Consider the following 25,206-nt stretch of genomic DNA (forward strand, 5'->3'; position numbering starts at 1 on the left):
CTCAGACACTGTAAACACAAGCTGACCAGATATGACATAGACCAAATGGCATTACAGAAAAAAGGCCAGCAAGAACAATACTTTCAACTTCCTACTTTTGCCTTTCACCTTCCCACTAATAAAATGATTATGTTGAAAACCAGTGTGTCATCATCATACAGGGGAGTGATTGGGACATTATCTGAGTTCATTATGACTTTTAATCTGGATTCAGAATTTGTCATCATATGGTCATAAAAAAAAGATTTAAATCGAGCAGTATATTGTTTAGTTTACTATTCCAACGCAAACTACTGTTATCAAGTTCACATACAAAAAGATGAGAGAAATCAGTAAGCTTTTTAAAGTAGACAGCAAATGGAGAACAATAGGCAGAAGGAACCTGCTTCAGCAGTCATTCATGCATACTGTGAGTTTTAACACTGAGAGTAGCTTGAACATTGTGATTTGAGAATGGCTTGACTTTTCAAAGATGGAAGCAGATTAGTCCGTATGGTTCTCATTCACAAGATTTGTACATGGCTTTCTTCTTGACCCCTTACCCTGTCAGCCCACTGAGTAATAGACACACACACACACACACACTCAGACACAGTCCAATCCCTAAAAGAAGGGGTCAACTGTCCTCTCAATGACTCTTTAGCCCATTTCCAAATTGAAAATACAGCCATGGTGTCAGAAATATTTATCTATCAAGCATTGCACAGTCAGTCGGTGAACAAGTTTAAGAAAGTTTATTGCTTGCGGCCGGCCCACAAGGAGACTAAAACATCCCACGCCATTGTGCTACAAAGTTTGTCCGCTAGCATGTTGTGCTAGCTACCTATTTAAGCAGCCCCACTCTTTACAGTCATTGGTTATGACAAAGGCATGCAAATGTTCCATGGTTCTTCTTCATTGTCTCCTTGCATAGACCTGGTGCGCGTGTGCGTGCGTGTTTGAGTGTGTGCGTGTTTACGGACATCAACCCTGATTGAAACACAACAACAGGATCTCCTGATGTCGTAAAAGCTCCTTCACAAAGGTGTCAAGCAAAAGGTCTCCAGACCTTACACCCCATCTCAGTCCTTGTCAAACAGCATCTCCTTAAAACAAACAAACCCCCGACATCTTCTAGTCTGAACAAATGCTCACCCTTCCCCCAGGGTGATAAGACAGCCTAGACTCTAGTTTGGGGGCTCTGTTATCTGCTGACAAACAATGCTAAACATCTGTATTATTTAGTATTAAACATGACATTCATAATTTCTCCGACACATGGTCCACTAGGTAATTTTGGTGGGAGTCTCGCAGTGACATAAACAAAGCCCCTGGTATTTTTGAAAACTGTGAAACACCGGGGAACCAAGACAAATACACAATTAAAATAAACAGATTGACCTTTGCTCAGTCGGTCACTTGACAAGAGCAGAGCTGACTTTAGGTACGCCTTGGGAGAGCACCACAGAGCAACTCAGAGCACCACAGGGAAGGCAGAAATTCACCCATTCCAGAATAGCTGGTGGAATAACGACTGTACTGTTCTTATACCAGTTAAACAATGCAACCAACTTGAGTGGACTGCTGCATGTAAATACACCATTCAGCTACTGTTCTTAAGGAAATGCCAAGGTGACCGTTCTGAAGTGGAAGAATATGTACTATGTTTTTTTTATAAACTTCTCAACATTTGAAATGATGTAAATAGTTTTGTAAGTTCCCTTGTATTGTGAAATATACTAAGTCTTGAAGTGAAGAATGATTCTAAGTCTCAAAATTGAAGAATGGTTCGAAGTGTCGTGAAAGGCTAGATCCTAAGTCCAAACAGACGCACTGGAACTCAGAGTCTGATGCAAAAGTTGATTCAGACACAAAAGTATCCATTCAAGAGAGTGTGTTTCCAAGAGCAGACTGGAATTTTTCTCTGGACGCTCCTCTTAGGCCGCGTTCACACTTGACTTTTTTTTTTTTAAAGCGCTGCCTTCAGCGCCTTTTTACATGCAACCCTATGGGAATACGAAAAAGGCGGACACCTTTCTAAATAAGTGGCCGCCTTTTAAATACTTCTTAAAAAGCGCTGAGCCCAACAAGTTCAATTTTCTCAACTTTTCAGAAAAAAGCTGGGTGCGCTGGTCAAGCGCCTTTTTGACAGCTGACCAATCAGGACATGGAGAGTAGGTACGAGTGTACCTTCCCTAGTAACCTACCTTAGTTACCAGGCTATGGCTAGGGCTATGGCTCCTCAAACGCCAAAGCTAAAGCAATGGCATTTTATTGGCCTTAGTAGCTAGCTGTTGATAAGTAACCAACGGAAAATAACGGATAATAATGTATCGCCAGACTATATGATTGCCGTTCAGGTTACAAAATTCTCGTTAGAAAAAGGCGCTTGACGTCACCCTGCGCTTTTCAGAAAAGGCGTTCAAAAGGCGCTCAAAAGGCGCTGAAGGCAGCACTTTTTTCAGAAAAAAGAAATCAAGTGTGAACGCAGCCTTATGATGCATTGCATGATGCATACAGATGCATTATGCATTTCTCACACTATTGGTCTCTTACCCTAGGGGCTTCAGATTACAGTTACATAGAAAACTCTTCTATTTTTTTTAGGCTTGCCCTGGCCATGAAAACCAGCTGCACTGGGTTGCTGAGCGTAGGGTCGTTAATCTGTCCCATGATATCTGGGCCTTGTAGTCCATGATATCTGGGCCTTGTAGTTTTCTATGGAAGAAGCAGTCTTCTCTCGCCCTCAGCCCTTGAAATTTGGGCTTAATATCTTCTACATATTGGAGGCAATACTACTCAGTCAACAGCTTTGCATCTGGTTTTCAGTAATAAAGCATATAAAGGTAAAAAAGTGATTAAGAGGTTAAGTTAAGTTATTAAGGCCTACTGAATTTCGGCAATGCAAGTTCTCTATGGAGAATGTTTACAAAGACACTAATAAGACTTATTTTGAGGCCTAAATGTCATAATGCTGTGGCTTGAGCAGTCACAAACTACCTTGTGAACCTTCATAAAATTACAGAAAAATGTTTTGTGTGACAGCTGGTCAAACCGAATCAAATAGACACCATTTCCCCCAATCTAGATAACTAGTACGTCAGTAACCTACCTCCTGAATTGAGGAAACGTTTCCCACTGCGGACCGAGGGGTACTTGTCCACCAGACGCTTATCGGGCCAGACCAGCCCCTCGGCAGCAAACAGAACTTTGTGATTGGCCTGCTGGAACTTTCTGAGGATCTCATCAGGTCCCCCGGCGAAGATAAGATCATAGCTAAACACAAAGAGAGCCACACAGATAGATACGGAATGAGAAAGAGAGAGGAAGAGAGAGAAATGCATCAATTTTTACTATCGTATTTTTCGGAAAATGAGCCGCATTTTCTATAAACCGCACCCCACCAGAATGGGAGCTTTGAGTTTGTAAATATGAATATAAACGAGAGGCGGTTAGAACCGAACAACCAGCGGTGTGTATTTTTTCTTTTGCTTTCCCTTTTGAATTTAGAATTCAAATTACTAGACAAAAATTAGATCCTGAGAAAAGGGGATTTTGAGGGTATAGCTCCATAGACCTCCATTCATTCTGCACTCGACCGTTAACGCCCTCATATGGAACTTGAGTGGAACTGCAACCAGTTCAGAACCCGGAAGTTTCCCGAGAGTGGGAGTTCTCCTTTATTAGACATTCTCTGGTAGTACTCTACTATAGTGCTATGTCAAACGCACCTATGAACGTACCACCAGAGCCATATATTTTTTTTTTCTTTTCTATGGCTCTGTGTACCACTCGCCACTGTCACGTGGCAGTGGAGGCACTGCCACGTACCACTCGCTCCACTGGCACGTACCACTCGATACAGTGTAGTACAGTTTACCGCCTGTTTCTCCAGCAAGCAATGGGTGCTGAACTACTTCCGCTTTCCGATTTTGTGTTTCCTGTTCAGCGGCTAACCTTACTATCGTACCATGATATTGACAGAGAAGGCAGAGAAGGTGGATAAACCGCACCGGAATATATGCCGCACTTGATACGGGAACAATGATCCAAGCAATGAATCATCTGAAACGGTAGCAGGCTAGCTTTAGTTAGCTTCCGGGCGAAGTTAGCTAGCATAATACTCGTAGCAATGCAACTAACATGCTAGCATACATCCCAACCTGCAAAAAACTAATTTCAGGGAGGTGGCTTCACCGGCTACGCATATATGCAACGTTACACTGTGAGACTGCGCATTCGAACGATCATATTTGTGCAACGGGTTGAATAGCATTCATGAAAAACCATTTTTACTGTTGTTATGTTATAAAACGTTACATAAACCGCTTCAAAATATAGACCGCACCACCACAAGCAAAATGTAAAATAGGGTTAAAAACAGCGGTTTTATTTCTGAAATATATAGTATATGTTTTTCAACAGGTATATCCTTCCTCCCTTTCTTGCATGTAGGCCTAATCTATCTAACATTTGACAACCACACTTACGAACTAGGCCCTTACTGGAACTGCCCTCAAAGGCAAGGTAGATAGACATCTAAATGTAAACAGTGGACATTCTCCTTCATGCCAAAACACATGCCAAACGTTTGAGGGAATGAATGAGAAGAATTCTTGAATTCAACCTGGGCAGACAGACGGACAAGCAGACAGGCGGACAAACAGACAATTACGCCTAACCAAATACATATCATAGAACACTTAAAACAGTCTCTTCCGTCTCGCAAAGTTGACCTATCCAGCAGCCTTTCTTATGCTATTATTACATTTTAGCTGAGGCCATGAAATATCCCCAGAGGACGACTGTAAGGTGAGAGAGGCTGCTCTACTGTACATACAGTAACAGATCCACATCTGGCCAGCAAATGTATGAACACACACACACAGAGTCCCCCTGTCTCAGCAGCCTTAGACCTCATCCATCATAGCATGCATGTTCATGGTTGAACACGGATGTGGCAGATTACAGCCAATCACCTTTATCATTGGCACTGCTGAGAAAGTGATCAGCTGCAATCTGCCTACCCATGAGGACCTGCACACCTCGAGGACCCTGAGGCGAGCGAGGAAGATTGTGTCCAATTCTTCCCACCCTGGACACACCGATTCAACCACTCCCCAACGGCAGAAAGCTGCCGTCCATCATGACCAAAACCTCATGCCACAAGAACAGTTTCTTTCCCTCCGCTAGTAGCCTTATTAACAAGACCCCAAACTGACACTGACACTCTGTCAGTTTTCTTTTTATTCTATATTATTGTATTTATCGTATATTATATTGTATAGCCCTACTATTTTATTTTGTTGTACATTTTATACATTTTTATTTTATTCATTATGTTTAAATGTTCACTGTATGCACCTGCCCTCCAAAATAAATTCCTTGTTTGTGACCACTTGGCGATTAATCACAATTCTGATTCTGATGTGCCACCTGGAATTTGTTCACCCCTTCCTTAGTTACAGTAGCTTTACAAACAATAGGCTGCTATTCTGGTGGTGCAGGAAGGGGATATTATTCATTAAGTCCTAGTTAGTTTACAACATTTGTTCCACTAATTGGACAATGTATCTTGCTTTGATGGCCATCTTGACTTGGCTGATGTTGGTAAGGGTTACCGTATTTTTCGGACTATAAATCACTCCGGAGTATAAATCACATCTAGGGCTGTCCCCGACTAAGATTTTCTATGGTCGACCAAGATTCGACGAAACGTCTGAAAATCGACGAATCGAACTTGGAAACACTTAAATAAAATAAAAAACGTAATTTTTTTTTTGCAATCGGACTCAATGGCTGCTGGACATTGCAGATTCAGCCGCTAATAGCCTACTGATAATGAGACTCGTATCACCAGTCCTGTTGTAACCGAATGCCGATGGTATTTCGTATCTCTTACAATGTACTAGGAATTAAAAATATTGTTTGTTTAGCATGCAAATCATCAGAGCGCGCTTATCACTGCCTGAAAACTTGCAGCATGCGAACTTACGTAGAAGCTGAGTGGGGAATGGTGCAACAGAGAAAAATGTAGTTTTGTTGGCCGGAAATGATAATGTAATTCGATTTGGATGTGATTCTTATAATGGGCATTTTCATTTTTCAACCCACCGCGTTAGCATGAGCGAAGTAGGGCTAGGCCAACTTACGTTTTTCAGGTGGTAGACTACATAATATTCAACGTCGAACTATGAAAAATAAACCGTTATTGGCAGAGTTTACATTCAACATTTTTCAAGTCACCTGGTACTTTGCAAATGTAAATGTACTTTCATGAAATGCTGCCATACCACAAATTTCTTTGCCATTTTGACTAATAACACCGACAAAGTAGGCCATGGCAGAGTTTGTAGTTCTGCAACCAATTGTGCTTAAAATACCAAAACAAAACAAAGCGCAGGTTGACGAAAGGGAAAACAGTAACACCTTTTTTTTCATAATATATTTTTAGAGTTGCTTTATTTGTCTTAAATAATATAATTTACAATTTCTGTAGAAAATTTTTGTTAATTCAGCAATGATGACACAAGCGGGAATCAGATCTCACACTGTCATGCGGCAGCTCGACTAAAAAAATCTTAGTCGACCAATAGCATATCGACCAGAAAATCGACGAGTGGTCTGAGTGGGGACAGCCCTAGTCGCATCAGTCAAAAAATGCGTCATGAAGAGGAAAAAAACATGTATAAGTTGCTATAAGTCACATTTATTTAGAAATGTATTTCACAAAATCCAAAACCAAGAACAGACGTTTAATCTGAAAAGGCAAGTTATTCAACTACACAATAGCAGCAGAACAAGGCTGAAAAGGTGTCCGGTATGTTAACGTAACACATAAACAGTTATTCAGCTACACAATAGCATACCTAAAAGCTACATAAAAACATACCTGGGAGGTTGTATAGACGAAATTAATCACCAAGCTCCCAATCTCATTCTACATCACTGAATCTGTTGAACTTGTTGTTTCATGTCAGTCAGTATGAATTAAAATTTAAAAACATGTTAAATTATATATATTTTGATAAATAAGTCACACCTGACTATAAGTCGCAGGACCAGCCTAACTATGAAAAAAAGTGTGACTTATAGTCCGGAAAATACGGTAAATAATGTTGCTCTGATGTCTGACCCAATCCATATGATCATTCACTATTCACAAGACATGGCAAGAAGAATGTACCCTAAACAGTAAATACTGTATCCATTCAAGTGTTGGCTACATGTGGTTCCCTGCATGTCTTAAAACGAATGCACTATATTACTGAGGTTGTTATTATGCTTAACTCAATAAACTCACCAACCCTTTCCATAGGCCTTGAACTCATAATTCAGCTAAACCTGCATTTCAAATAAGCAGTCTTTTTACTTCAAGAGAGTTCTATAATAAGGACTTTTCATAAAAAGGAAGGGAGGGTAACTTCATGATATAAACAGTAACACCTTTCATTCTGCAGCATGGTGCTTATCTCTAAAACACTTATTAGGTTGTGTAATTATGGAAATTATCTTCATTTCTCTTTCACACATGTACACAGGGCGTAGGAGTGTTTTGCCACACACACAAACATACACACCCATTGTAAAAGCACTTACTTCAATTTCACAGCCCTAAAATCAGATACCAAATCTCATGTTTAATTAACAAAATGGCCCAAAAATATTTGGATAACTGCAAACTTTTTAAATCGTATGCAGATCTGTGAACATTTTCAAACACATTAACTAGTTTTGGCAAGTATCAAAAATAACCAACTGCCATAGTGTAGGTTCTTCAGTTTTAGGGACCTCTCTACAAAATGTTTGTGGTAAAACATGTTATTGTTGGAATGGTTTCAAAAAGTTAGGTGAACCAAAAGACAACTGTGGTCCAAAATTATTTTGAGTTAGAACCTTTCTCTGAGAATGTGATACTTCTGTAAATGACATACTTTACTAATATGTCACAGTTTGTTATTGTTCTTTGGGAACTTAAAGAGGATGACTGTGTGCCCATTTAATTAGGTGACCGGCAATTCACCTTTCAGCACAGACGTCTAGTGAGGCATACTGTAGATTACCAATTTCCTGGTAACTGAACGGGCTGTGTTTTTGGATGAATGGAGTTCATTTGGCGGACATCTGGGTGCAATATGTATAAATTAGAGTTCTTACCCTTTTAACTAAGTGCTTACATCCCTAGAGAATAATAGTCATTGAAGTGAATACATTTACTACTTTGTAGGGGTACATTATGGAAGTGCACTATTCATCGAAGGCAGACATTGTAGGAGAAATGTAAGGATCAATCAAAGTCATAATAGTTCTAATCGATAGAACTTTTGATATCACTTTTATATTCACTTTTTATATTACTTTAATTAACAACTTGCATTATAATATCCACTCTTAATGTAATATTACTATAAGTTTATCTTAATATTATTGTAGAGTTTTTTCCTCATTACAACATGGACCTTTTTCTCCCAGAACATATTTATGAAACATAACACAGCATTTGATGAAAAGAGAACCAGCTCATGGACTACAATATCTAAGTTGCCTTTTTGTGATATCCTCCCCTCAAGCATGTTCTCTCTATTTGATTGTAAGTGATTATCATAGCCCTAGAGAAACAGCTTCCCTTTATTATTGTATTTACATTTAACGCTATAGCAGACGCTCTTATCCAGAGCGACTTACAGTAAATTGTATGAGGACGGCAAGCTGTAAAATGAGATTAGTAACATTGACAAGACTCATGTCAACAGGCTACCATATCAGTTTAGTTTTAGTAAACACTCATTTAAGAATGGAAAATTGTGTCCTACTGCTACTGGAATTTTTGGACAGCGTAGCCTATTATAACGTTTGCCGAATTATAACCTTACTGATCTTTTCTGTGGATGATATTTAGTGGATAATTGTGTAATGTCAGCCATGTCAGGCAATTATTTTACACTGCTGACCACAAGTAACGTGAAACGTTTGTGTAATCCGGTGAACGCAGTAATGTTAGTAGCTGGCTAAGCGCTGGCTCCTAACATAGTCACTCCAACATCGTGACGTTGGACAAGGCGAGCTATGCTATTTCTCGTGAACCACAGGGCGCCTGCGCATCTTGCTTAATGCTCTTACCTTTCTTCAGAAAAAAACACTGATATTCTGGGCTCCTGATGTGCTCCTGGCCTCTCTTTTTTCCTCTCCTTTCTTTTTTGGCGTCCTGATTTATGTTTCTGTTTTGGCATTGTCAGTTCTCTATTGATAACCAATTGGCTGCTGCCCCAGTTCGTGAGCAATACCGTTAGTGCACATTTTCAAAAGAGGAGCGAACCATGGCCCAAACCATTTTTTTTTTAAAGAAGGCTGTTATTTTTCGAAAAATATCTTTAATTTTTTTTCAATTTTGCTTGATTTTGTGGCTTTGTTTTAACTCTGATGCATTAGTATGACTATTAGTTAGGCCTATGCATAATAACATAATAATAATAATAATCATTGAAAGGGAAGCCTACATAATAGGCTACTGGGGTTTTTGTGCCCCCCCCCCCCGGGCTGTGGGCCCCTAGAATTGTCATCATCTTTCACCCCTAAACGACGGCCCTACCTTTGGGTAACTTCATAATTAACATGCAACTATTAAATGTAATCAATGAGAGAGCTGTTCACACATTTTCATCTTACCTGTCCACAGACAACACCACCAGATTGTCCTGGTCAGCCAAAACCTCCATGGCTTCCTTCAGTAGTCTCACTTTCTGTCCCCCACCTATGGAACGACCCACGTCCCCGCCCTTCCATGGCTCTCCCATCCCAAGCACCTGTGATAAGAGTCACATGATGGACAGCCAATCAGAAACCTATCTGTAGGATCCTACCACTTTTGCAGTTGGTGCTGTGTGATTATCCCTTTACAGAAAAACAGTCAATTGTACTTAACCTTACAAATGTTATCCAGAGCTGAACACATTGTATTGCTTTGTCATTGACGTCTAGCCACAATGGTATGAAATACAATTTCTGTCAATATTACATACATACACACATACATACATACATACATACTATGAATACATATCGCTATTAAAGAAATCTTGAAATAAATGAATACGAAATAAATATATCAATACATAAATAATGTAACTACACATATAAATGAGTCAATTTAGTTAAATAAGAAAAAAAAAATGATTTTATTTTAAAATTATGATTTCCAAAGCACTCCTTGCATGTATTTGAAGAGACTTATGTATTTGAACTCTGCCGCTTGTCTGCTCACCGCCACCCGCTGCCACGAACACATCACCCCGGTCCTCCATAACCTCCACTGGCTCCCGGTCAAGCACAGGATCAACTACAAAATACTACTCACCACCTACAAAGCCCTAAATAACCTGGCCCCTTCCTACCTTTTCTGTCCTCCTCCCCCTTCATGCCCCTACCCGTTGCCTCAGGTCCGCTGGCGCAAACACCCTTAAAACCATCAGGACTAAGCACCGGAACTGGGGTGACAGGGCCTTCTCTGCTGCTGCACCCTCCCTCTGGAATGACCTCCCTATCCGTCTGGCTCCCAATATAGCACTATTTAAACAATCCCTCAAAACTCACCTTTTAAACCTCGCCTTCACCTGAACATCCCCTGCTCCCTCCCCTCCACTACTAGACTTTTATGTTAGTTTTCTTTATAATATTTAGTTTGTCTGTTTTGTTCAATCCTTTATCTTTATATTTTACTGTTGTCTTGTTTTACTTGTCCTCATACATGTAAAGCGACTTTGAGTATTAGAAAAGCGCTATAAAAACAAATTATTATTATTATATAAAAGAATGAAAAGATTTATTTATTTACCTTAACAGTGTAGTTGAAGTAGTTTGCTGACTGCATAAAACGACGAAAGCCATCTGTCTCTTGTGTGGCAACTGTTAGGACCAGTAGTTTGTCTGAAAAGAAAAACACAACAAAATCAATACTATTAAGTATTTCAGGAGACATATGAAATTATCAAATTATCATAGGTTTAAGTATTTCAGTGGTTAACATGTGGACAGTGTACTAAATTGCAAGGAAGGTTTTCAACCTCGCCATAGAGATGTTTAAAGGTCACATGACATGAAAACTTCATTTTAGGAGGTTATTTAACATTAATACGAGTTCCCCGAGCTTGCCTTTGGTCCCCCAGTGGCTAGAATTTTTGAAAGGTGTAAACCAAACCCTGGGTGTTCTTCTCCGCCTTTGACAAAATGAAGGCTCAATTGCTCAGTTTGAAAATCTCCTCCTAGTGACGTAGATAATAGCAAGGTTACCTCCCCTCTTTACTTTGCCCGCCCAGATCATCTGGCCCGCCCATGAAAACTGAGCTACCACAGTGCAAGGGCGATATCGTTTTTTCCTGGAGAGACATCATGGCGAGCAAATAAACGAAGCATAACAGTTGCTCAGTGCTTGGATGTACAAATCAAAACAAAAGTATGTTTTTAGTTCCTTCATCCAAGCTTCTGCACAACCAGTATCTTAATTTTATTTTCGCTGGAAATGTGCCGACACAACTTAATGTTGTTGTGTTTTCAACTTTTGTTTGCTTCGCTAATGTTGCTGTGGTGTGCACCCGTGGGCCACCGTACATTAGTATTTCACTTGTCCATGTACAAAAGTCACTTGTCCGGGCAAAGATTTATAATTTTTGTGTGTTGACGTTTCTAGCTCGCTAGCGTCGGCAGTACTTTGTACGGTTGCATGTACGTAGCCTAGTAAATATCAGCTAATATTTAACTGTAAAGTAGGCTATAAGTAGGGCTGCCAACTCTCACGCATTGGCCGTGAGACACGCATTTCAACCAGTTCACATGCTCTCAAACCAAACCTTGTATTTCTCAGACAAAGCCAACAAAGTAGACCTGCCAACGTTGTAAACAGTAAATGGACGAGGTGCAGGCACACGGAGTGAAGCAACATAGACGCGCGAACACCCATAAAAGCTCGTCTCGGGTCTTATTTTAGATAGGCCTACAGTATAAGTTTAGCTAGCTTGCAAATACTGAGGATAGCCTACCGAAGTAAAGTTAGCCAATGTCGTCAGCGATGCTAGCTAGCGTTAGTTTGATAGCTGTATAACATTTTACTGGGTCTTGCAGCGCTGCTTGATTTAGTGAAATTATTATGAAATGTAATGTTCTACTAGCCATTTGCCTACTTGAGCAAGTCACGGTATTTCAAAGCCCTGATAATGTAACCGACGACACAGTAAATAATTCCTCTTTTAAATAATAAGCCCCCGTTCAAGTGTTGAGCATTAAATTAGCTGCACGGTCTGTATAGATATTGGGACAAAGCCACTTTTTTTGTGTTTTGCAAAATCAGAATTCGGTCAAATAAAATCAATAAAATAGACGTAATGAGTGGAACATAACGTGAAGTAACATAGAATTTGATTTTGAGTTTTAACTTGTCCAGTGGGGCAAGTACATTTATTTTCCACTTGCCCTACAAAAAAATCCACTTGTCCCGGACAAGCCTTAATGTCGAGCCCTGATGCACAGCACGATCCACAAATGCACAGCAGGATCCACAAATGCACAGCAAGATTCAGGAATGCACAGCACGATCCACAAATGCGTACCAGGATCCACAAATGCGTACTATCCACAAATGCTGACAAGGATCCACATTTGCGCACTCAGATTTGTGTATGAGTAAAACATTGTCCAAATATGGAGTCACAAAGGCTGGTCTCTCAATTGGCTGTGTTTTTACACGTGACTTTTGCTACACTTCTGCCGTGGTACAAATCCACAACCCGTGTGCGTGTGCGACGATATGTGCCTCAGTAGCTGTAAAGCGTCCATACCACCAGTTGGCGGTATAGTGGTTCAGTGATATCTAAGGCAACATGACATTGCTGGGTGGGTCAAGCGGTTCCTTAGGCCCCGTTTACACGGAAGAAAAATGCATATATTTTCATGCGGTTTGGCCTTTCATTTACACGAAAACTGAGGTTTTATCACGGAAAACGATCATTTCTAAAAACTCCGGCCAAAGTGGAGATTTCTGAAAACTCTGTTTTTGTGTTTGCGTGTGCACTAGCTTAAACGGAGGTTCTCGAACGTCACAGTATGGGACTAAAAAAGCATCACGTCATGTGAGCGCCTGTTTATAGTAATAGGTGCGTTCGACTTCATGCAGCGCCGGCGGCGCCGACAGTCGGCTGCAGTCGTCTGCCTTGAATCTGAGAACGTCATTGGCTGCTTCAAGTCAGCCGGGCTGCAGGCGGCTGCAGACGACGCCGGCGCTGCATGAAGTCGAACGCACCGAATGGCTTTCTCAGCTTCATCGCAGCCGGCTGTCGGCACTGCCGGTGCTGCATGAAGTCGAACACAACTAGCGTAATGGGGTCATTTATTTGTGAATTTCGGTAGGCCTACATTTGTGAATCACGAAATTCATTTGTGCATCACATTTGTGAATCATTCAAGCAAATGAACCTTGAGCCTGAAAGGTGAAGGAAGTTCGTAGCTGTTGTTGATTTTGAAAATTCTGATTGGCTTGCATGGCTTTATCCTTCACATTACACTGCCGCCTACAGGTTTGGCATAGTTATGATGGCGCTCAGGGGTGTATATGCGGGTTAATGTACACAGAAACATTTTTGAAAACGTACTGTGTGTACAACGTTATTTTTGAAAACGGAGGGGCAGAAATATTTGTTTCTGTAAATACCCTGCTATGTGTAAATGTGGCCTTAAACTCGTTGTGGCTACACTTGGGATGCAAGGCAGACACCTCGAGAGCTTTCGGTAAGTATATTTGTATGTTTAGTAGAAGGCCTAGGTGTCATAAGTCGCCTTATATTGCCCAGTAAAATACAATATTATCAGTAACACTAGTTATCTGTGAAGAAATAACTTTAGCTCTGCTTATGCGTCACCGAGCAAACTGGTAGTCCATCATTGAAGTGGCACAAGCTAACTAGACCAATTAATCCCATGAACCTAAAGTTATAAAACATCATTCAACTATATTTTTTTAACCGTTTTTATCAGTTCACATCTACAGTACGTGTGAATGGAAAAGAGTGAGATGAAATTGCCCTTTCCTCTTTGACCAATCACTTTCTGACCTGAGACATAGAACACCTCCAGCACTCTGAACTATAAAAACTATAGATGACAATCCATCTTTGAGTCTACCTATGCCACGATGATGGCGCAGTAAACCACATCAGGATTAACATTACGAAGGATCTCACCAAGGCATACTTCTAACCTGAGTTTCTCAAACAACAGGAAGGATAGGCGACTGCAAGCATCATCATAACAATTTACCAAGAGATTCCAAAACACAATTCTCATTGCAAACTTTGACTGAAATCACGCAGACTCAGCGCCTCATGTACGTACATTCGCAAACGTAGCGTTATTAGCGCCATGGCCAACCCGCAGATTGCGCACGCTGTGATAGTTCAGTTTACGTTGTATTTACGAAACCTGCAGGTCATCGGGAAAACTGTGCCTTCTCCGCCCACTATACCGTACATGCGAGCATTTAAACGCGCAATTGAAAGGGCCTCCTTCTTTCTATCATGGATCAGCCACCAAAGTCAAAACAGCGATGACTGTTTGAAATGATCCTGATGGCAATATTTGTAATGTAGCGAGGAGTTTAACAACTGCTGGAATGGAATGTGAACGCTGAGTCGGAGATTCGATGTAATCTTTTTAATTTCTTCCAGATTGCATCTTGCTTAGATTGCTTAATCTCTTGCACAGATTGCTTAATCTGTGACGCGAAATGATTTTGTGTCAGCTCAAAAAGTGCGGCATGCTTGTACATTCCTCGCCATGCTTTTACGTGCAAATTGCAAAACAAATACGCCTGAAGTGGGTGCAAAAGCGTTAGTACACGAGGCCCTCAGTCTCATGATCCCTGCAACACAGGACTGTTATAAGTCATCCTTTTGGTAAAATATTCTTCATATGAGCCATTGGACACTCAACTGAGGCTGAGACCTCACATTTATCAACCCTGATCAAACGTAACTAACGTATCATGCTGTCTCTTCCCTGCAGCATTGGAGTGAGCTATGTTCATGACTTGTAAAGGAAGTTTATCATTGACTGCACATAATATCTTCACCCAAACATATTTTCTGTCTCTCTGTAAATTAAGAGTCTTACATTCCTTTCTTTGAAACCAAACCATTTCTCGTATCAAATTCATAATCCAAATTGTTAATTTTATTTCACATTGACTTTATTTAAATAAAATCTTTGTAAATATTTAAATGACGTGTTCACCATTGTTACGATCTGCTCTTCTCTTAGAAGAAAATTCCTTACATTGTATTTATACATATGTATGTATGTTTGTGTTTGCTTGATTTGCCAGGAGGTAATATTAAGGTGGGTCCCATTAATTTGATACTTCATTTCAAATTAATTATCTCACACCCACACCCCGCTACAATTAGCATATAAAAGTATATCTAGTTGGATAATCTAAAGATAAATAGTTGGGGTTTCATCTTGAGGGCAAAAGAACTGAAGTTCTCAGACCTCGTCTACATTTCCGCTGGTGATGAGGGCTGAGGCACAGGAAAGGCAGAGACCAAAGAGAAATCAACGCTATGGCCTCAAAAGAAAACAAATCTGAGAACTGGGGGAAGAAAGGTTGTAGCAGGCGGTGATCGTTCATCATCTTTGGGGTTTTGTAGAAACAACCCCTGAGAAATCTTGAGAAAACACAACCTGGGTGGAGGGAGCGGTCATTCATCATCATAAAATACCAATGACAATATTAATTAAGTTTTACTTAAGGAAAAAAAAGGTAAATGGGTCAAGATGATTCTGTAAGTGTGCAAAACTTTCACAGATATAACAATTTAATCTCTAACAGATCTTGTGTCACGCAATAAAAAAATACACTTTTTGAACCTATAAAAAAGGTTATTTACAAAAGTTGACCTCTAACACTTACTTTTGCAGACTTTTTTGTGGCCATTAGCTCAGAGGAAACAACATACTCTTCACACTTCCCAAACAAGTATTCTCTCATTAGGCTTGCAGAAGGTAAACTCAAAAACAAAATTGAATAAAGAGCCTCTAGTCTTCCATTTTCAACTTGATTTAGTATCTTCCCATATTTGGGCTCTACAAAATCTCAACAAGCATAACACATATCCTTTTTTTGTGCGTTCTATCAAGCTTAAAGCTTTTGAAGACCCAACACTTACAGTATTACACACATTCACATGCACGCGCTCACACAATCACGCATGTTTCCACCTATCATCATTTGCCATGATTCCCAGCATTTCCTGTCTGTCTGCCTTACTGTAGCCATTCTCTCATACTAGTCTAGCCTAGCGGGCGTGTCATTGTTCAAATGGCTATTCCAGCTTTGCTTCGGCACACGCAGGTCTATAATGGGGTGTAAATGTATCCCTGTCTGATCGTAACCCCCTCGTTGCTGAGTGACAGGCAGCAGTCTGGCTGGACTTCAACAACCCTACAGAAAATCCTGAGTCACAATGAGATCATAAAGAGACAGGGAAGGAAAAGAGTGCTACTGCCTATCCAAAGAGTCAAATGTTCAGGTGTGGTGTGTTTGCTCAAGTCTTGGCTGTTGTGGAAGCAGGGAGGGAGAGAATAAAAGAGGGTATTCTCCTCACATCTGGGCAACTCGTTTGCAATCAGCTCTGTACAGAACATCTGCTTTCATGGTATCATGGGAGAGGTCTTACAGTTACACACTGTAAGCCTCCCACACCTGTAATACTACACGAGCAGCCATGGAGTCTGCATCACAACCATGTCGGCTGTTATTTACTCTCCAGCCAGCATGGTTTTAATGACCTACGACCCCTTCCACACGTGAAGTCATAAATCATATCCCCAAAAATGTGGTAGTCTATTTGTGACTTAGTCATGGGAATGTGTTATGTTTGTACATTGCCAGCTCTCTACTGTACAAAAGGAAGACTGATCAAGGGTGCTTGGCAGTAAAATTACATTGTGTCCCTGTGCCGGAGGAATCCTTGGTCAGATTTAGACATTCCTACACTCTTAACACAATGGCCTGGAGGGACTGAGTGTTGTGTGTGTGTGTGTTTGTGAATGTGTGTGTTGAAAAGGATTGGGGTGGGGCTGAGAGAGGGGGGAGCAGTGGGCAGTTAAGGGCAGTATGGGGTGGAAATGGGTCACAGAGGTGCAGTCAGACACTCCTCTGTGTTCGAGTGTCAAATACATCTTTTTTACTTTCAACCTTAGTCTGACCTCCCCATAATCCTGCCTTTTCCCCTCAACATAAACTACAAACAAGGAAGCCGCAGAGTGCATCCCTGACATTCAAAGTTGCCAGATAAGCTTAACCCCCACACAAAACCACCTTGCTTCAAGAAAGCAGACATACCATTTTGTTGCCTGCATCACACAAGTGTGATTTACATGTGCTAAATTGTTTTACCCCATCTTGCTGCCATGTTTTGCCGACGTTGTAAACATTTAGCTCAGCAGTGTCTGAATTACCACAACATGAACCTCAGGTTATGTCATCTGCCACCTCTGAGGACAACTGTACATGTGTGTCAAGGAGTAGGGAGGTGGGGATCTGGGAGGACTAAGGTGACACAGCAGGGTGAATTCCAGACATGTAACTCGCAGTTGCAGGATCAAAAACCCACAATACCGATATGGTGACAGCTTCCCCAATGGCCAGACATGAATGAAGGAATTTGTGATTCTGTCTACCTACTACACAGATGGAAGATTGCGCTATCCCTCTGCTTATCTCCGTATTTCATAAACACTGTGAGTATGTTATGTGTTGTATGTGTTTCAGTTCATTTCTTGGACCTTTTTCAGACAGGTGGAATGCAAAAGTTTTAGACAAGTATACTAGTTGGAAGGGCAAGAACATTTCCAAAACGGTCATATGAAGCCATATGGGCAATGCCACAAACTCATACACGGTACACATGCATTTTTTGTTTCTCATTTCTATAGCTAATTTAACAGTGATTTCCTTTTCATATGTATGAAGGTCGTAATCATGCCAGTGACAAACCGTAGCTAGGAGACAAATGGCAGCACACGAAAGGAAGAAGGAGGCGTTTTTTTTAGACAGCTGCAATTTGGGAGGATGACTGTCTAGTCTGAGCCAAAATCTAAGGATACAGTTCACGCTCTTCTACAGAACAAGCACTCCACAGAAGGACAGGAATGTAGCTCAGACAGATACTGCTATAACTCCACTGCCCCCGAATCCCTGGCCTTCTCACCCCCCGCCACAAAGAAAAGCTTGGACAGCTTTTTTTCTTCTCCCAGAACACCGTGGGCCACGGGCTGTCTAGGTAAACTTTCACACTTCAATGAGCAAGTGCTGTAACTCACTGGCTAAGTCTCTTCCTAATGTAAGCATACCGGGGAAAAAACGTAGTGACTTTGTCTCTTTCTCAGGGAATGCAACCCTCACCAGACAAGGAGTAAAGATAACAGTATTATTTACTATTTGATTAAGTATTCTTGGCAAACTCTTGTACTCCTGGTTTTCTAGCATCTTCCATATAAACATGATAATCTATCGAACCTCCAAACCCCACTCAAATTGGCCAAGGGAAACAGTAAGCGGCAGCTGCTTCAAAGTCTATCTGACAGTTCTCTTGTCTTCCATCTGCTTGGCTGAGATAACACAGGCTAAGTCCGATAGACATCAGGCTGTGGAGCATGGCATGAGGTGATACAGCCTTACAGTGGAAGAGAAAGGTCCACTCCAAGCTGATTTGTGTGATTTGTTTTTAATTTAAAAAAGAAAAAGAAAAGAGGAATACCACATGAAACCCCATTAATTGTAACAATGTTTCCTTTTTGTAGACTAGCAAATCTAGCCAAATTTGAGATATGTCCGCCTACATGTCTGCACTACTGCACTACTCATTAGTGTACACCAGAGCCACACATACCCAGACTTGCTCTTTCTCCTGCTCTATCTCACACACAGTACACAGACACACACACTTACATGCACACAGTCCCAGTCCCAGTCAACTTCTAGATCTACCCCTCACACAGGCACGGCAAGCATGGACACACACATACACTCACACAAAACCGCTGCCCACCCTAGCATTACATTCAGAAAGTCTCACAGCTTTCCAATTACATTAGAAATTTTAATGCAGCCACAGGCAGCTTTCAACACACAAGCAACAGTTATGGTACCTTGTAGGCAAGAACCGGGAGACATGCAGACATTCCTTTTCCCCTAACAAACCCTCTAGTCTCTGCTGAAGTGACTGCTTATATGTTTTTACTAAGCCCTGGTAACTTAATTTGTGAGCCAGGTAGTGAACAGAAAGGGGAAGCAGGGTTGCCAGGTGATCATTAGTCAGACATTATTTCAGCTGTCCCTAACAAAAATAGAACTTTTCTTTTGGGCCTTGGCATGGTCTAGGATCTGTAAAACACACCAGCGCACATAATCCAGCAGCCTGTTGTGAATCTGACTAAGAGGCTGTGATTTCGATTACACATCCCTAAACTGTGCCCAAACAAACCCTAGAATGCTAAATGACATCATCAGCATCTGCCCGGGCTATAACTCCTTCCACGTAAAACAACCAACAACGGAAAAAAATAGTTTGCTCTTATTTATTATTCCCCAAACGGAAAAACAATTATGAGGTGGAAAAGACCATCTTACATCCAACTGGTATATATCATGAGGTCTTGAGGGTAATGAAGAGTTCAATTATGCTAATTTCCTGTGTCAGTCAACACAGTCAGACTTGTGTTGCCATAGTGATGGTCGTTAACAGTGCTCTGAAATACCTAAAACGCACACATTGTGTTAATTTCTCAACAGAAATCAGATGATTGACCCTCCAGCAACCAGGACAACGTTTAAACTTGCTATGATCCGAGTAAATCTACTATGTTAAGATAGTACATTTAATGTAATTTTTCGTAGTTATTTGATTAAGGAATTTCTCGATTGAGGCTTCCAAAACCCAAACCTGCCTAGCAACACATTTACATAACCATGAAAGTGATTGGCTCATGAATTTTATTGGCTGTTCATTGAGATGTCACAACCAATCACAGCAAAACCACCCAAGCGATAAGTCTGAAAAGAAAGGAACACACATGCAGAACAAGTCAAATAAACCATGATCATCTCTACTGCCAAAAAAATGAACAACTGTTCAACCGTTTCCTGTTTTATGAAAGGACTGAAACTGAGGTTGAAGGGATGGACAAGAAGTATTTAAAGCACCAAGCTATGACACCATCATTGAAACGTGTTGTTTGCGCCTGGCATTAGTATGGGAACGGCTCTGTTGTTACTGTGCCGATTGCTATCTTTGTGATGGCTGACAGCAAATGCCACAAGCACAACAAACACCAAACAAAAGCAGAAGGCCAACACACATGTTTACTGAAAAGAAGACATTGAATCGAAGTTGCGGTGATATGTGACAATGTTCCAAAAGGCCAATTGTAGGTTGGGCCTGCCAGCTGGGTTTGTTTGCACTGAAGACAGGATTACAGAGTCCAGTCATTAGTATAGAGTGCATGAGGGATTTTAGGTGGAGTTTCCTTTTCAGAGTGTGAAATGTTCCTGCAAGCAACTATTATGTGACCCTGAGAAACTGTGCTTGACCTAACAATAACACAGCCTGTCGGTGTGACTGGTGACGATACCCAGATTGTAGGAGGATAGTTTCCATCCCAACTTCCCAACAGCATCTACATGTTCACCAGTTCCAACTGTTGCCTGGAATGCTAGAACTGCTTTCTAACAATCCATTTGACATCCTGTTGATGTAATGCAGTACATCATTATTTTGTTCATCTTTTCATTTTACAGTTCCATTGTAGTTTTATACCACTCATTCATTTGCATTCATTTGTATAATTAATTAATGTAACTGTATACAGCTCACCATGATCTGCAGAGCAAATAGATGTATTTAGGATAGAAAAAAACACGATCATGTGATAATTGTATTTCAAAAGACCCGCAAAAGAGGATGACTGAAGTTACTGTAAGTACACAAAAAGGCTGTACTTACTCTCTTCACTTTCTACACTCAATCCAATAATAATGTAATCTTCAAGGACAGATGAAAGGTTGGAGGGTAGACACTGGTTCAATTTCTATGGTTCACTAGTTTAGTGTGACATTTAACTTGCAGTGAAATAACTTACTAAATATTAACAGCTGGATTTCCATTAATCCAATAATATGCACAACATTTTGGATGAAATGTCAAATGATGAGTAATGATGACTAATTTAGCTGACAGTGTCTGTAAAGTTTTAATTAATGAGAAAATCAATCTGTCACAATGATATGAATCAGAAGAGTGTGACCAATGCGGTACTTCTAATAGTGTGAAGACTTTATAAAGTTTGCATTGGACAGACCGTCCTTTTACTGGGATTAATTCTTAATTTGTTGTGGGTGGTTACTGCAGTAGCCTATTTCTTGACATATGAATACTTTATTACCTTAAAATAACAGCTCTGACTGTTTAAAAGTTTTAACAGTGGGGTTTTTTTAAGATCAAGGTGTAGTGTTTCTTTGAGATCACAGAGCAGGCATATTAGTGAAAAGCATAGGTTATTTAATGTCTAGGTCTTGAGATATAAAGGATCGAAGAACTGGATGACTCCATCAAGGTGAATAGTCCCGCACGTGACATTATAGGCTATCATTTACGTGACCTGCAAATAAGCGATAGAGACTGATCACGCGAATGTCACCATTCAGATTTTTTATGTGTGTGGTCCCCTGTGCCACCCACGCCCATGTTTCCCAGCCACAAGTTTTGACAACATCACGGTCAAGATACTCAAACAATGCATATTGATACACATAGGGCTACAGGTTTGACACAGACCCGTTGTTCTAAGCTGAAACATAGGCCTATCCAGGGACGTGCGCAGGTACGGGCTATTGTTGGCCGGGCAACAGCCCATTTGCCCTGATTGGCTGATCTGCCCCTCTGGAGAAAGAGATAAAATAAACTTTTGTAATTTTTTGTGGCTGCATCCATACAATAAGCCCATCATTAGTAAAGTTAAATTAAATAAAATTGCGATATCATCCAGCTCTGTGTGTTGATTTATTTTGCCACCATAACGTCAGCGTTGCCCTCTGCCCCCAATCACACGAGATTGTTTGTATTCTCATGCCGGTGCACTACGAGTAAAGAAGAGGTAAAACCCTTCCACTTTCACGTGACTTTTTGAGGGGATAATGTTAATCGCTTTTTTGAGCTTGTGTGAGAAAGAAAAGTCATGTTAGAGCAATACAGGGGCGGATCCAACAAAGGGGCACAGAGTGGCACGTGCCCCTCCTGGAATCTGATTGGTTGCCAGGTGCCCCCCCCTATTTTCATTGGCTCTAAATTATGTCAATCTCAATAAGAAATAATTTAAGATCCTTTAGCAATCTGCCTGGAAAGAACATGACAGAAGCCATTCCCGCTTTTCCTAAAGGTTTACACTCTGTGGACAGCGTAAACTGAGGTAGGTTTTGATGGTGTGTGTATGTTACATAGGGTGACCAGACGTCCTCTTTTACCCAGACATGTCTTCTTTTCAAGACCCAAAATATGCATTTGGCAGGGATTCCAAAATCGTTGTTTTAATAATTACGCCATTAAAAGTTTTGGAAAGGGTATCTCCCTTACGATGACTATCCTTCAAATACGATAATTTTCAATCTGGCAACACTGAGCACCTTCCCGCCTTTGCTATCATTATTGCTATAATATATGAGGAGGACTAAAAAGTGTCTTAATTTTCTCATTTTAAAATGTGGCCATATAAAGAATGTATTATTATTAGGGCTGTCAATCTCTAGCCTGGCTGCCAGCCCAACTTAACCCCACCCACAAAAAAAAAACATATTACGTTGCTCTGATTAGTTATCACCGGAGTACTTCCAGCCTAAACTATTGGATGCAAGCAAAGCACACTGCTAGCAGCAGCAGCGTTAGCACTGTAGCAGCAGCAGCATTCGCTCCTGTAACAAATGGCAGACACTCGCAAAAGAAGCGAGCAGCTGACTGAGTTCAACAATATAGAAACTGTCTTGTTCAATATTAAGATCAATCTGTGGTTGTTTCAGTATCTGAAGTGTGTTTGAGTGCGATTTGAATATTATGGAGCAGGATATCGTAGTAGGCTATGAGACAACATGTCTTAAATGTATCTTTACATCTATCTCGACGTTTAGGATTTTATGTCGCTAGTTTAAGTTTAAGTCGCTAGTCTAAATGTAACTGCTAAGCCATGTCAGTCTAAGTTAGCTAGTCACAAACTGTAATTTCATGACGCTAGTTAGAGAATAACCAAAATAGACATGGCAATTCCAACTCTGTGCTATCTTGAGTTAATTGTAGTTAAGAACTGTCTCTTGGAAGTTTTTGTGTACTTTCTTGTGACTTGAATAAGCCTTCATTGATTTTCTTATCATTGTGCTTTGGTATTCTAGAAGAGGTGAAGTGACGTTAAGTTATACGTAACCTAACGTTAGCTAAGCACAAAACATTTGGTAGTGAGTCTGTTGAAAAAAAGCACGGAAATTAACAACATTATACTGTGTGCTTTATATAGTTTATAGGGAACATTAAACAATGAAAAGGAGACATGAAATTAAAGATTCTTTACTTATGGATGTCCCCCCCCAATTCACTGTTGCCCCCCCCCCCCCCCCCCATGCCCCTCCACTGAAAATATTCTGGAGCCGCCCCTGTAGCACTAGCCTAGGTCATGGGAGGTAATAATCTGATCGTTTTTATTTTCCCTGTACAGTATTTTTTACCCATTAATATGCCAATTATGTTGTATTGGACACAGTGGCAGATCTAAGGGGTGGCAAGAAATGTGGCAATAAATGTTTTTAATGCATTTAGCAGAAGCTTTTATCCAAAGCAACTTTCAAGAGAGAGCTTTACAAAAGTGCATAGGTCTCTGAAAATAACAACGAGATAGCCCCAAACATTGCGGGTAGTCAAAAAATGAAGCATACATTGTGAAAAAGCAGTCCCAAAAGGAAGAACCATAAGATTATGTACTGTACAAGTTACAATTAAACAACACAAACCTCAATTTTCCCATGAAAAAATATTATTTGTACATTACAGAACATTTCAATAAATAATATTAATGTTACTGTTTGATTTAAACTACAATGTTCTAGCTAGCCTAATCATTTACCATAGGGAGTACTGTACCCCCCTACTTTGGGTTTGATTCGCCTCCAGGAGGCCACCCAACAACTTCCTTCTGCCACCCTATTGCCACCCCGAATGAAAATCTCTAGATCCGCCCCTGATTGGACATGCCCCAATTAAAATACATGGAGTGCATCGGCTGCAGTCGTCGGATTATTATGTTTTACAAATTACCTTTGTGACTAGTAAATTTCATGTAAGCAAGTGAAACATAGTGTACCATAAAAGTTTGCTGTAGTCAGTCAGAAGTAAACGTGAAATATTCAATTTGGTTCTTGTTTCTGGGTATACATCGTTGTACCTCAGCCAATGTGCGTCGTCAAATAAACTGAAGATTGTATTCTTAACATTCGTATTCCCCCTACTCTGAATGCTTAGTTTAGCGTAGTTTTGTACATTTGCCATGACTATGTCCGTCTTCGACAACTCAGAAAACAACATTTTCCCACACTGTGTGTGCCGCAGGGAGGATGAACCTGCGCTCCCCCTGAAACATCATGTAGCAGCCGAATAACCAAAGACAAAACTTGTTGAAAGTTTAGTTATTTGGTGCCAAGTAGCCTATGTGAAATTAATTAATTTTCGTTCAATATCACAGGTGATTCCCTACGTACACAAAACAATGCATGTACTTCACGCGGATATCCGGGCCAAAAGTTTTACAATAAACTGCTTACCTGATGAAATAGGCTCCTGTTTTGTTTCAGTGGACTCGACATAAGTACCTAACTGTATCCAGCATAAAAATAAGACCATGAGCTCGCTATTCTCCATTTCTGTAGCCTTATGGTTTAGGAGAGGACAGTCCCGTGTTCCTTCTCTCAGATGAGGACCACTGGACCATTTGCTTCTGTCCGCTCTAGTGGTCAAGACCCCTACCCTGGAGGTCGCCGGCTCTCGCGATAATCTAATAATGAAGAGAGACAAATAACGTCACAGTCCCTGTGAGAATAAGTTTTTCAGCCGCTTATTTGCCCTGGGGCATGGTATAAATACTGTAATTCAG

General features: G+C 40.6%; 1 protein-coding gene across 2 annotated transcripts in view; it reads right to left on the reverse strand.

Annotated features, from left to right (window-relative positions):
* plod2 (procollagen-lysine, 2-oxoglutarate 5-dioxygenase 2) overlaps positions 1–25,206 on the reverse strand; it is a 45,058-nt gene extending 19,852 nt beyond the window's left edge. For both annotated transcript variants that reach the window (XM_084703101.1, XM_084703100.1), the window contains exons 1-4: positions 24,878–25,206; positions 10,811–10,902; positions 9,646–9,782; positions 3,092–3,255 (exon numbers count right to left, since the gene is read on the reverse strand). In XM_084703101.1, the coding sequence (XP_084559227.1) occupies positions 3,092–3,255; positions 9,646–9,782; positions 10,811–10,902; positions 24,878–24,974 (490 nt within the window). In that variant the 5' untranslated portion in view covers positions 24,975–25,206. The remainder of the gene's footprint in view (positions 1–3,091; positions 3,256–9,645; positions 9,783–10,810; positions 10,903–24,877) is intronic.

The sequence above is a fragment of the Hypomesus nipponensis genome, chromosome 8 (genome assembly GCF_054491055.1).
Source record: "Hypomesus nipponensis isolate SF chromosome 8, ASM5449105v1, whole genome shotgun sequence".
In the NCBI taxonomy this organism is placed as follows: Eukaryota; Metazoa; Chordata; class Actinopteri; order Osmeriformes; family Osmeridae; genus Hypomesus; species Hypomesus nipponensis.